Source organism: Helianthus annuus, chromosome 9 (assembly GCF_002127325.2).
Source record: "Helianthus annuus cultivar XRQ/B chromosome 9, HanXRQr2.0-SUNRISE, whole genome shotgun sequence".
NCBI classification, from domain to species: Eukaryota; Viridiplantae; Streptophyta; class Magnoliopsida; order Asterales; family Asteraceae; genus Helianthus; species Helianthus annuus.
In genome coordinates, this window is record NC_035441.2 from 131,753,443 (window position 1) to 131,766,443 (window position 13,001).

General features: G+C 34.3%; 1 protein-coding gene and 1 long non-coding RNA gene across 5 annotated transcripts; one reads left to right on the top strand and one right to left on the bottom strand.

Moving 5' to 3' along the window:
- The first annotated feature begins 762 nt into the window (after nt 1–762).
- Nucleotides 763–12,034, top strand: LOC110878727 (probable WRKY transcription factor 13). Its single transcript, XM_022127083.2, has 3 exons — nt 763–1,205; nt 1,575–1,802; nt 11,711–12,034. The coding sequence occupies exons 1-3, from the start codon at nt 991–993 to the stop codon at nt 11,886–11,888; spliced, it is 621 nt and encodes a 206-aa protein (XP_021982775.1). The 5' UTR covers nt 763–990; the 3' UTR covers nt 11,889–12,034.
- On the bottom strand, nt 4,430–7,721 carry LOC110878728. 4 transcript variants are annotated; one of them, XR_004867267.1, is made up of 4 exons: nt 7,508–7,721; nt 6,380–6,423; nt 5,723–6,008; nt 4,430–4,708 (listed from the first exon to the last, which is right to left on the bottom strand). It is a non-coding gene; the product is annotated as an uncharacterized LOC110878728 (long non-coding RNA). The 4 variants fall into 4 exon arrangements; XR_002558171.2 differs by lacking the exon at nt 7,508–7,721 and adding an exon at nt 7,175–7,248; XR_002558170.2 differs by lacking the exon at nt 7,508–7,721 and adding an exon at nt 7,175–7,248 and having other exon boundaries at nt 4,430–4,722.
- Nucleotides 12,035–13,001: the final 967 nt, after the last annotated feature.

Below are 13,001 nucleotides of genomic sequence, written 5' to 3' on the forward strand. Positions count from 1 at the left end.
TATAACTAATTAATTAGTTAAAAATGATAATAAATGAGATAAGTGAAAAAACTATTTAATGTTTTACAAAATTACCCTTTGTTCTTTTTCTTCTCAATTAAATTTTCTTCTCAAATGAATCTTCCCCTATATATATATACTATATGAAATGATCCTGACCCTATATATATGTGTGTACTGGTTTTCATACAATGTCCGTATTTTTATCATAAAAAGTGTAAGATCAAAGCCATACGAGTGGGGAATTTGTACTTGCAAGAGGTTTATGGGTGATAGGCATTTAGGTCCATGTATGTATACATGTTTTTGACACATTACACCGATTGATCTGAGGTCAATACGGATCTTTCACTAAAATTGTGAAGAATACATGATCACATGTATATAAGTGGCCTACATTTCCATATTGCCTTGTTATACATATGAACGATCTAATTTCTGAAACCACCAAATCCAACAAAGTGTCACACAACATTTGCACATATGGCAAACTATATTTTCGAAACGAGCTATTCCAACATTAATCAACCACCACTTGAAGAAAATGCGCGTGTAGACCAAGTGACCACCCTTATTCCTTTCGCACCTGTATGAGCGAGTGCTGGAACATGCGTTCACACACAAGTAAACTTATGTTGTATAGAAACTGGGGAGAGAGTCGCAATTATTTTCAACCGACAACGACTGAACATATCAATTTTTATATGACACAACTACGACTGTATATATCATTAGGGTTGTCCCTCTTAAACTTTCATATGTTGATACCTAAGATGTATATATCAATTTTAAAAGTATTTATATCAAATTTTGTCATAAATATATTTACAAAATTATTTTGATGGGAATAAAAGATTATTAAACGGTTTTCTAGAAGTCAGTCTGTGTACCCATGCTTTCTTCATAAAGCATCAAACAACCAACCTTTTTCTTTGATAAATTCGATCTTTTTACAGCATTTTTTTCCTTTGCAATTCTAAAGCTATAACCATGCTCAACCAAGGGTTTTTAGAAGATCATGAAATGGGTTTGTTTCCATTTCCTGCAAACATGATCTCCTTTCCCTTAGATTCCAGCAGTCAAACCCTAAAATCCCTGTCCCCTTCTAACCCACTTCCACAACACTCTAAACCAGAACAAGATTGCACTTCTCACTTTCAAGCTTCTCATCTTCTTCCTTTGCAAACTTCAAATACAAACTACTGGTAAAGATCACATCTTTTCGGTTTAAAATAAAAAAAGATTTTGATCAAACGTTAAAGGGTGTGTGAAGAGATCCTCTTTTCTATTATTTAATACATAGAAAATATTATTCACCAATACAATTTTCACAATCTTTTGAATCATTTCATGGTATCATAGTATTATTGCTTGCTTCTGAGAACCTAATCATTTTGCAATTTTTTCACTTCTTTCATCTCTGATATTTCCATATCATTCTGCAAAGATCTTGGAGATCATAGGTGAAAGGATTTAGGTCTAGTTGATGGTATTTTTTTTGGTTATATTATAACTTTGTAACCATAACTTTTGGTTCTAGTTTAATGGTTTTGTTGGTCTGGTTTTGTTGTTAGGGCATGGGGTGAAGTGAGTGAACTAATAAGCAATAAGATATTAGGGATGAGTAGAGATGATCATCATCTAGGGGTTTCAGGAATGAAGATGAAGAAGTTCAAATCAAGAAGAAAGGTAAGAGAGCCAAGGTTTTGCTTCAAAACCATGAGTGATGTTGATGTACTGGATGATGGTTACAGATGGAGGAAATATGGCCAAAAAGTTGTCAAGAACACACAACATCCCAGGTACATGTGCTGCTTCTATCCTTCATAAACTTACAATATATGCATATACATATACATATACATCCAATATACACACACATATAACAGAATGATCATTCAAATTGTGTAGATCTTAACATTAGCTGATTACTTAATTATCACAGAATAAAAAGAAACATGTAACTATTTTAATCATTGGCATAAAGAACACATTATGATGCCATTTACGGTGATTTTTTTTAATATAAAAAGATGTCAAGATATAATATACTTTTTGGGCTAAGATCATCATCATACCTACCAGTAAATCTCAACGATAGCAAAGCTAAAGTAGGGTTTAAGAAAGGTAAGATGTAGACAACCTTACTTCTACCCCGTAGGAATAGAGAGGCTGCCTCCGGTGACACCCCAGCTCGATAGTAGCTTTGCATCAAGTCATGGACATAAGACACATGACATCAGCAACCGAGACAAAGGCCGATTAGTACATGTGGATGTCTTTCGGCTATCAACACCACCACACGATGCATTATTAACCGCATGTCATTTTTAACGTTATTTTCACTAAATTAGTAAAATAACGTTAAAATTAGTGTAATTTCACTTTTGTCACGAGCGCCCCCACAAATATAAATTTCACTTTTTGGGCTAAGATGCCATTTCTAATTTCTGTAGAAAGCTGATAATGGGTGTTTCATTAGATGATAAACAGCTCGAGTGATTATAAATAGTTTCATCGCATATATATATTTTCTATATAAATTTAAATAAACTAAGGTAACTTTTGTTTAAACAACAATCATACCTAGTGAATCTAATAATTAACAAAAGTATCCGTAGGATCTAAGGATGACTTTTATTTAAAAAAAAATATGTGTTACAATTACTTCTTAATTGATATAATAAACGCATTTTATCGTTTTTCCTTTTTATTGATTTCTATCAATAAATTTATAAAAAAATCATATTAATTATATATATTTAGGAAGGGTGCTACTTTGTACCAGTACTCATTGCTCGATATGTAATCAAAACTTGTGTTAATTATTAACTGAAAAAGCTTACACTTATGCAATTCAAATGGTAAAAAGGACTGTATTGAACTCAAATCAAATCATACCAATAAATAATTTTACAATTGCTCAAACACTTTTGAATTAGTGTCATGATTAACTTTTTAAGATATACAAAACATTGAGACATATTTTATTTTTTAAGGGCCAATATCATTGCGAACTAGTAAAAAGTTAGATTAACAGGATTATATATCTTTTTTAATTTACAAATTATCTTGCAATAAACACCGCTTCTAGAAACTGATTTTACACAGAACAGCCACTAGTAATGTTTCCACTATAGGGGAGTCAAATAAGCTGACTTTCCTCAAACTTCAAAAAAATAGATAAATTGATACCTCCTATCAAATTTATAAAATACATTTTTTTAATAGCAATGTTTAGTTACTCTTACTTACTCCTAATTTACATCAATTTAATATTAAACTACTCTTTGCTTAGGATTGAACCCAAGACCTTCATTAAAAGACAAAAGTCTCTACTAAACGGGTTGGGCCCACATTGGCATTTATAAGATACATAGTTACGTAAATGGGTGTACACAGTAAGCATAAAAACACAATCAAGCAACCGGTTGTACCTAGAATTCTGAGCCTTCTAGGTCAAATTTGCTACTTGATGATGCGTGGCGAAATGACACAAACTAACTAACAATTAATTGCATCTGCAAGGCATAAGCATCTTCATGTAAGAGCATTCACAGCCACTCCACCATATTTTCACCCTAAATTACATTAAAAAAACATTACATTTTTTCTCTTATTTTCAATTAAATAATATTTTTTATACCTTTATCATTACCTTTTCTCTCTCCTTCACTCACAACCACTTTCAAAATATATTAAAAAATTATAGGGGGTGAACAGTATCCCCCCAAATATACAGATAAACAGTAACATTTTCTCTCTCCTCTACTCACAACCACTTTTTATACTTTTTATATTTTAAAAACACCACACACACAATTTGATTATTTGGATGCACTACCAGAAAATTGGGTTATTGCCACCACATTTTCGGTCACAAATTGGTCACAACTGCCATCTTGACACCGTTTTGCAACCGAAAATGCGGTGGCAAAAACACCCGTGTCAATTGCCCTAATGCCACCAAATTGCCACCATTTTATATTTTGCCACCAGATTTTTGCCACCACAAAAACCGTCAAAATAATTTGTGACCGCTCATTGTTCACCACATGACCGGGACTTTTTGCTACCAAGTTGCTACGGTTTTTTCAATGGTTTTGGTACCATTTAGCCACCAATATTGCTACCATTTAGCCACCATTTTCATAAAAAAATTGCTACCATTTAGCCGTGGTATTGAACATTTGCTACCAATTAGCTACCGCTTGCATTGACTATTTGTTACCATTTAGCGACCATATTGAGTATTTGCTACCATACCAGTTTCCACATTTCCTATTTTTTTCCCTGCTTTTTTCATCACAATTATAATTATAATTCAATAAAATTGCAAATTATACAAATACTCCAATCAAATTACAAAAACCCAAAACTAAATAAAACATTTCTGTCATAGTTTTTCCTGTTTCAAAATCATATAAAGTATTCTTATAAAAAAAATACCAACTAAAATATCAAATAACTGAAATTATCCTAATATGATAAACATAGAAACATTAAAAACCAAGTGTTTATAGCCTATCTTAGAACAATAGCTGTTAACAAAGCTTCAATTTATGACATTCTATTGAGCATCGTATGTTTATCCACGTTATCTTTTTCTTTTTCAGCCAATAGCCCCGTAATAATTCCACATAACCTTTCATTTTCTTCATCCTTTTCCTTAACGAGCTCTCCTTGATAACCAAGTTTACATTTCAATCTACAAAACAACCACTAAATAGAATCAAGAGTCAGAATTAAAAAAAAGTAAAACTGATAACGAGTCAGGTAGGTTGTTGGTTGAGGAAGAACACAATCCAGTCATAGTTATACACTTCTCTCTCAGAGTCTGTATAACTAGTTTATCAAATTAAACTACTTATTCCTACAGGGAATAAAGAATAAAGAGAAGTACAAAGTATTTATTTTATTTATTTTAAGGCAACTCAACAACCCATATAACATACCCTATTGATCACCTACAATATTTTTCTATCATTTAGCATGCGAGAAACTGAGTAGCACATATTGAAATAAAAAAATTCTGTCTTTTCTTCCACAACAAAGAAACTAACATACCCATTATTAGACCATGTGTAGTGGTAGTGGGTTATAATACCCCCACCATGGGGCATTATCCGACACGTGGCGTCCTAGTCAGCGTTGGGGCATTATAGCAAAAGTGGCGTAGTCGGGCATTATGCCAATAACGCCCATATTATTTTTAATGAAAAAAAAAAAGAAAAGGGATGTAGGTTGAAAAGTAAAGTGGCATGTGTTTTGTCATAATGTGTCAGCCATATTGGTCCCTTCCTATTGGTAAGTCAAAGTCCCTTTACACTTGGACCCCTTTGATTGGCCACATGCAAAATTCCTTTTCCTCACTTGAGCGTTTTATTTAAAACGCCAGAATGCAAAATTGTGATTTATAACGCCCAAAAACGCCTGGTGTAGGGGGGGGGGGGGGGACGGCATTTTGGGCCGTTTTTTTTGAATTTTTTTTTAAAAAACACGCCCCACTACGGGTGGTCTTATAGTTATAACGAATGTTTTTGTCCTAAATATAATTAGCAAAACAAATAAACAAACATACGTGTTATTTTAGTTATAACTAACTAGATGGAAACTTTGACATACCAATTATCTTCTTGTAATCTACAAAAACATTAAAAAAAATTCAACATTACCATTTGCAATGGTTTTTTAAGTTTGTCTCAAAGCAATAAAAACTTACTATTGACCTATGGATCGACTACGAGGCTGCTCGCAGCACCGTTGCCATCCACCATTGCAGCCATCGCAGCATGTTGCCATCCACCATCCCATCTTTAGTTGTAAAAGTAATAAATAACTCAACATTATCATTCGCTAATTATATCGACTATGTGGCTGCTCGGGCATGGCTGCTTCTTTTGGTTGACCAACAAAACTTCTCATCCATTTATCTATTTTTATATATAGTTAATTAACTAGAGTGTTCCAATAGCTTTTGAGAGACCCCAATGATAAGAACTCAGTGACTTGATCAAACATGCAAAAACAATAATATTAGTTTATTACTATGAATATTTGAATGAATGCCTTTAGAAGATCGTAATATTTAATTGCTATTTATATTAAAAAAAATCCCTATTATCGCTACAACCCTAATAGCGAGCCTAGACTATACGCTATGTAGCGTGCTATAGCGATCGCTACGCTAGCTATTGACAACTATGGTTTATCTAGCTTATTTTCTCAGATTTGGAAATACCTATCAAACTTATAATTTCCTATTAGGATTATATCTTATGTTATACTTTCGCTCAGCGTCATAGATGCTATCAGTCTATTAGTCAAAGAAAATATAGCTGCAAATTATATAACATGAAGTATAGAACCAATACCGTACCTGCAAGCAAATGGCAATGATATGTTCTATGCTTCAGTTGTGTCCTGCAAAATTTACCAATAAACAAGACCTTCAAAAAACAAAAAACTTCTACCTCCATACAATAATAATATAAAAACCTTAATTTTACACAATCATAACCAAAACAATTGACAGATCAAAAACAATATTCCTAGTCCAAATTCATACATAAACAAAAGTAACTGTTTCAATACTTTCTAATATCAAATTTAGGGATGAGAATGGTACAGGTACCAAACCGTTACCATACCGCATAGTACCAATACCAAAATTTAGCTAAAACCAAAACCGAATGGTATGGTACCGATAAAAATCTCAAACCCGTACCATACGGCGTAGCTCTGCCACCAAAATTGAGCTAAATTAAAAAACTGAATATCATATCGTATGTTTGGGTCGGTTCTAGTATGGTAAAATACCCTTTAAAAGTCCCAAACCTGCGCCATACTGCATAGTGATGTTACCAAAACTGAAGTAAATTCAAAATCTAATACCATACCCATTATGTTTGGTAGGCCATGGTACCGTACCGTTAAAAGTACCGGTACTGTACTGCATAGCGCAGACAACCGAAATTGAGCTAAAGTCAAAACCAAACACGGGTATCTTTAGTCGGTATGGTACCATTAAAAGTACCAATACCATTAAAAGAACATATAACACTGTTTTTCTAAAAGAATGTTGAAGATGTAATCTGAAAACCAATTTTGAATGTAAGATAGATATATAAAAAGGAAATATGATTGATTAAAATATAATGTGTTGAGTATATACCTCTTGCTCCTTTGAGGGCATGGGAATGCCATCGTATGTTTCAGATATTTGTTCCATACTATGTTTGACTAAAAAACAATCGCATAATAATTCAGAAGTTGGAGTCTTTAAGTGGATTGAGTCGCTATTAATTCAATAATCGCATAATAATTCCAATATCTAGGGTTTATCTAAGTAGCAATTATAAATCCACACAAGAAATCTTGAAAAGAGCAAGATTTAATTCATTTGATTAACTGTTAAATTTAGGCTTATTGAAGTGTACGTCATTTGAAATTAAATTTTTGAAAAGGCATAGGATAAAAAAAGTCAAAGGGAAATCAAGAATCATACCATGGAATGGTGAAGTAACAAAACCCTAATATATGGAGCAGACATGGTCGATGGTTGTGCTCTTTGATTTAGACCTGGAATGGTGTACAGGGAGGTTAATATCTTTCTTTAAGTAAAATTGGATTGAAACCCTAATTTGGGGAGAGGTCGGTTATGTGAAACGTGGATAATGTATGATGGCGCGCCGGATAAAAAATTAGAAATAACCCGCTCAAATTTCACCGGTGGCAAATACGGTGGCAATTCAGCCACATCGGTTTTTTTTTTCAGATGATTTGGCGACATTATTTTATAAATTATCATTTATCTCACGAATTTGCAACCGAAAATAAATGGTCACAGATTTTTTGACCACTTAGCCACCATGCCATGTCAAATACGCTTAATTTACTTCGTCGTGGGAAATTGGTGGCTAAATTTACTACGGTTTTTTTTTGTCGCAAATTTTGGTAACAATTGCCCAATTTTGTAGTAGTGATGTGAATGCTCTAATACGCTATATATATAGTACACACGTTATGAAATTATGGTAAAAGAAGATCATAAGATTTAAACTCAATAACTCTATATATCATCATCATCATACTCACTAAATCTCACAAATAGCAAAGCTAAAACAGGGTATGAGGAGGATAGATGTAGACAACATTATCTCTACCCTGTTAGCGAGGTTGCTTCCAGTGAGACCCCCGACTCGATTGTAGTTTTGTATCAAGCCTTGGACCTAAGGCACATAACACTCAAACCATCGGGACAGAGACCGATTAGTCCATGTACCCCCATGTCTTTCAACTATCAACGCCACCACATGATGCATGATTAATCATCCGCCGCTTTTAATGTTATTTTCACGAAATTAGTAAAATAACGTTAAAGTTTGTACCATTTCACTTTTGCCTCCCGAGCGCCGACACATATATACATTATATGTGCACACTGCAAGCAAGGGCAACTCAATAACTCTATATATGGTTTTTAGATATTTAGAATGATGAAAAACCTTTAATTCATGATGCGCATTATGTGCCTATAGTAGAAACCACCATAGGTCTATGGTTCTCATGTCATCAACTTGAACTCTAATATGGGTAAACAATTTGCGACACTACACATGCAAAACATGAAAATAAATAGGCTACGAGTCATCTAAATAAATAAGCTACAAGTCATCTAAACATGACTTGTTTAATAAATTGGTTAACTCGATTAATGCAAACATGTTTCATAAGTGTAAGAGTTTTATTAAAGTTTATATTTAGTGCATGTACCCAAGTTTTGAGCAAGTTATAGATAAGTTTGTTAGTTTTAGTACATATAACGAGATAGAATTTAATTTGCCTAGTTGTATAAGTAGACGAGTCAGCAAGTAAAATATGGTAAGTCTAAAATTGCTTAATCCCACAAGATCTAGAGTTACATTATTACATTGATGTCTAGAAATTGGGGAGGTAGATGAAGTAGAGGATAGTGCATGCATGAGTGGCTAAAGGAGTTAACTATGCATAATAACATCGTAAGAACTGCCAACATATAGCTGTGTGATTTCATGTATATTAATGTAGGTTACATAATCTGCATGCCTCGTTGTAACCAACCCTATTGTTGTGTTTTTCTCACATCCATAATGTTGTCTGTTGCGACTATATAAATATATGAGTACCAGTGGTAAGGTTACTTGGAAAGTACGTTATGGTTAGGTGATTGTTTTGGTGGAGTCAGAAGTTATTACCTCTATATAGATAAAGTGCTAACACTAACTGCCTGAAGCCCTGAAAGGTTGGTTGAATTGTCTGAAACAAAAGAACCCGAGCAATAATCGAGGATGGTGAAGCACGAGTTGCTACAACATCGACCACTAGATAAGTAGTCGAGGCTAAGAAGGTCTGAGGTGTGGTAATCTGATCCCTCACATGGATATAATCCTGTTGTGATAGAATTCAGAAAGCTGAACAAAATGGTTCAGTTCTATACAACTCAGTATTATAGTCAAGAGTTCCTTGTATTCATCACGAATACCTATAAAGGTGGCGGATTTGTTGCTGATTTCAGATGTGCAAGAGAGAGCGCACGTTTGTTAAGACTACCCGGCGTAGGAGTTATTTAGTGGCGTTTTAGCCTTTCCACGTTGGACACACCATCCCGGCGATGGCGTGGAAGGCGGCGTTGAGGTTGGGGTGAGAGGATTTCCACCGGCGTGGAGGTAAAGAGTGGGTCGACGTGGCGTTGGCTCATTGGTGTGACATGTAACCGTTGGACCCCAACGGCACAATTTTTTTTTTAAGAAAAAAGATTTTTCAATTAAAAGTGAGTGTCACATGTCGAATAACGCCACTCTTCCACGCCACGTCCCCTCCCCCCCCCCCCCTTTTCACCACACCACTTTTCTGATGCGTGTTGACGTGTCGTCCACATGTCTCATAACGCCTCATTTTCATGCCTCTCCACACCGTATAGTCTAAGATAGATGTTTAGCACATAACAAAACATGTAGGGGAGGATCTTAGTTGCCCATTTTTTCGCTTCTAAGTGTAAATGTTATCATAAGTATCCGACAATTTTATATTTATTGAGTCTGGTCCCCCACCTCTATTTCTTTTCTTTAAAACTCCTCACCCCCTGTTTAAAAGTTCAAGATCCGTCACCTAAGAGATGTCTAGCTATCTCCTTTAGTGTAGAATGTTTCAACATACACCGATAATGAGCTTGTCATGATACATCTACCGATACATATTGATAGAAACCCGTTGAGTGGGTCAAACTCTAAAGATAGATAACCCTTTTAGAGAGAGTCAGGCTCCAAAAATATAACACAAAGAAGAGACTATTTTGCTTCGCTGCTTAATTTCTTTGATGCAATACATGAGATATAAATAGAAAAAATGCTCCAAGACTCACTGCTCCACTACTCCCACTTTCAAGGACATGCATGCAACACTAATTTAAACATGGCTACCTGAATAACAAATGTTGTAAATTAACTACTCCTAGTTTAACATATGCAGTAAATAAAAGAACAATTGAGAGATAGATGGAGCATGGGTGACGTGGCAAATTGGTGCGACTTTGCACGTATCACACATCCACATAATATGTTTACAAAATAACACATTTTGCACCCGTTATGATGGGCTATTAGAGACGAATAAACTCTTATCGAGTTACCCTTGCAAATTTTTCATTAGTGCTTAAATGTCGATAAGCGCATTGGTCTTCATCGATAACCATCTTTGAGGAATAGTCAAAACTCGTTCACCGTTAGGGGAGTGGGGGTGGTATCACTTGCAAAATTTCTATCACTCACAAACATCCAATCAAGTTCCGCCATGTCATCAACCACTATTCTATCACTCACAAGCCTTTTTTAGTGGCGGTGGTCGGAATTCCATCACTCACACTATTCTATCAAAAAAGCAGCCCCAACGTTCAAATTTTGCAACATTATAACGCGTGAAGATTTCCACACGTTTTAATTTCACGCGTGGAACTAATAGGTGGCGGCGGTGTTCTAAGGTTCATCACTCGTGATGGAGGGGCCATCACGGACCACCCCCAGTCCCCTTAGCCTTCACTATTTAACACGTTACAAACTTCCATTTTCTTTTAACATCATGATCGATAATTACTTTATTTGATTATAATTAATATTTTGTTAGCACCGTTTCACTTTTTACTTATACTCTTACCTAATTATACTTGTTCAACATAATCTTTGAATATTAGTTAATTGGTTTTGATTATGAAATAGTTAAAACCATACTTAACACAGATGATATATGCTAATTATTTATGTTTATGGCATGGACTTTAGTCTGTTTATGGTTTAGACTTTAGTCTTTATACCTAAGTAGCAATCTATATAGCATAAAATTTATTATGATTACATTTTCAACATAAAAAAAATTAATTCCAAATAGTTTTTTTTTTTTAATATTAGATTTGGCCAAGGCATCTAAGTAGCAATCTATATAGCATAAAATTTATTATGATTACATTTTCAACATATAAAAAATTAATTCCAAATAGTTTTTTTTTTTTTTAATATTAGATTTGGCCAAGGCATGCTTATTTTTTAGTAGAAAAATTAACACGCCTTGTTAACTTATATTATATGATCATAACCCTTTATAAATATTGTTTTATCTTCATATTCTTCCTTTGAAATAAGTTGAAAATAAACAATATCTATGTTTAAATGAAATGCAGAAGTTACTACCGATGCACACAAGACAGTTGTCGTGTAAAGAAACGAGTAGAGAGATTAGCCGAGGATCCAAGAATGGTGATAACAACTTATGAAGGCAGACATGCACATTCACCATCACTAAACGAGGAAGATGTAGAAGTTAATCCTTCGAAGTTTAACAGTTTCTTCTGGCTCTAGATAATCTTTGTGTTCATTATCGAAAGTAAGAAACTAATTAATAATGGTTCGTGTGTGTGATATCGTTGCATTCATATATTATGTCTTGTTTTTTGTTCGACAAATGTGAATGAATGCTTTTTTTAATATAAATGATGTGTTTTCTATACTAGTCGATGTGATCATGTTGTTTCATGAATGGTTTGAGTAGATGTAGGAAGGATGGGGGGAGGGTATGGGGAAGAAGAGACGAGTTGAGAAGTTGGGTTTGCGCTTATTGGACTATCAAGTATTTATACTTTATTTGTCTAGTTTGACATATTCGTGTGAATCCATCATTTATAACAGTCAAACTTTATTCTTTATTTAACTCCTCCAACCTCGAAATAGTTGAACATCCCTATCGAAATTCGGTTTGCAAAATTTTATTATTCTTTTAGTCATAACTCATAAATCTGAGTCTTTTGACTTTCTAATCCGCGTTCCCGTCTCTTGGGTTACGCATATACTCAAAATCCCACCCATCTATTGGGTATCTTATCGAAGTCATCGTCAAAGCAACCATTCCGGTATGCGTTTAGACTTTGTTTTAATTCGTTTGGTCGTCTTAGCGAATTCCATCGCTTTTATTCGACCAAATCCTTTGTTCTTTATTCAATCCGTTTGACTTGTCCGTGTGAATTTCATCACTTATGACAGTCAAACTTTATCCCCATGCCTTAGAATTCTTATTAGTCGGTTTGTATTTTCATTTACTTTAATTCTCGTCCCTTCCCTCGGGCTCATTATTTTAATGTAATATGCTTCCGTTACTCGGCTTGCGTTTTCATTTATTATCAAATGTTTTACTTATTTGGTCCGTTTTGGATACCTTTTTAATTCGTCCCATTCACCCCGTCCTTACTACATCGGACGTGAATGCGTCCATCATAAGAAGTTCATGGTATCATGTGTTCACTACTTACTTGGCCAGAGTAAGTGATCAACACACGATACACATGTCCTTTTATAATTTTCACATTACACTCCATGTAAGTAACACCTTTATTCTTTCTATATCTTTGATTCCATTCAGTAAAACTTTATTTAATTGCTAAACAACAATCATTAGTTTTACTCGTTTTGCACTTGAAC

What these genes read in the sequence shown, in the direction of transcription:
- LOC110878727 (XM_022127083.2), top strand. Translation starts at nt 991, where the DNA reads ATGCTCAACCAAGGGTTTTTAGAAGATCATGAAATGGGTTTGTTTCCA. An exon ending in ACTTCAAATACAAACTACTG is followed by an intron (nt 1,206 to 1,574) that starts GTAAAGATCACA and finishes TTTTGTTGTTAG; the next exon opens with GGCATGGGGTGAAGTGAGTG. An exon ending in AAGAACACACAACATCCCAG is followed by an intron (nt 1,803 to 11,710) that starts GTACATGTGCTG and finishes AATGAAATGCAG; the next exon opens with AAGTTACTACCGATGCACAC.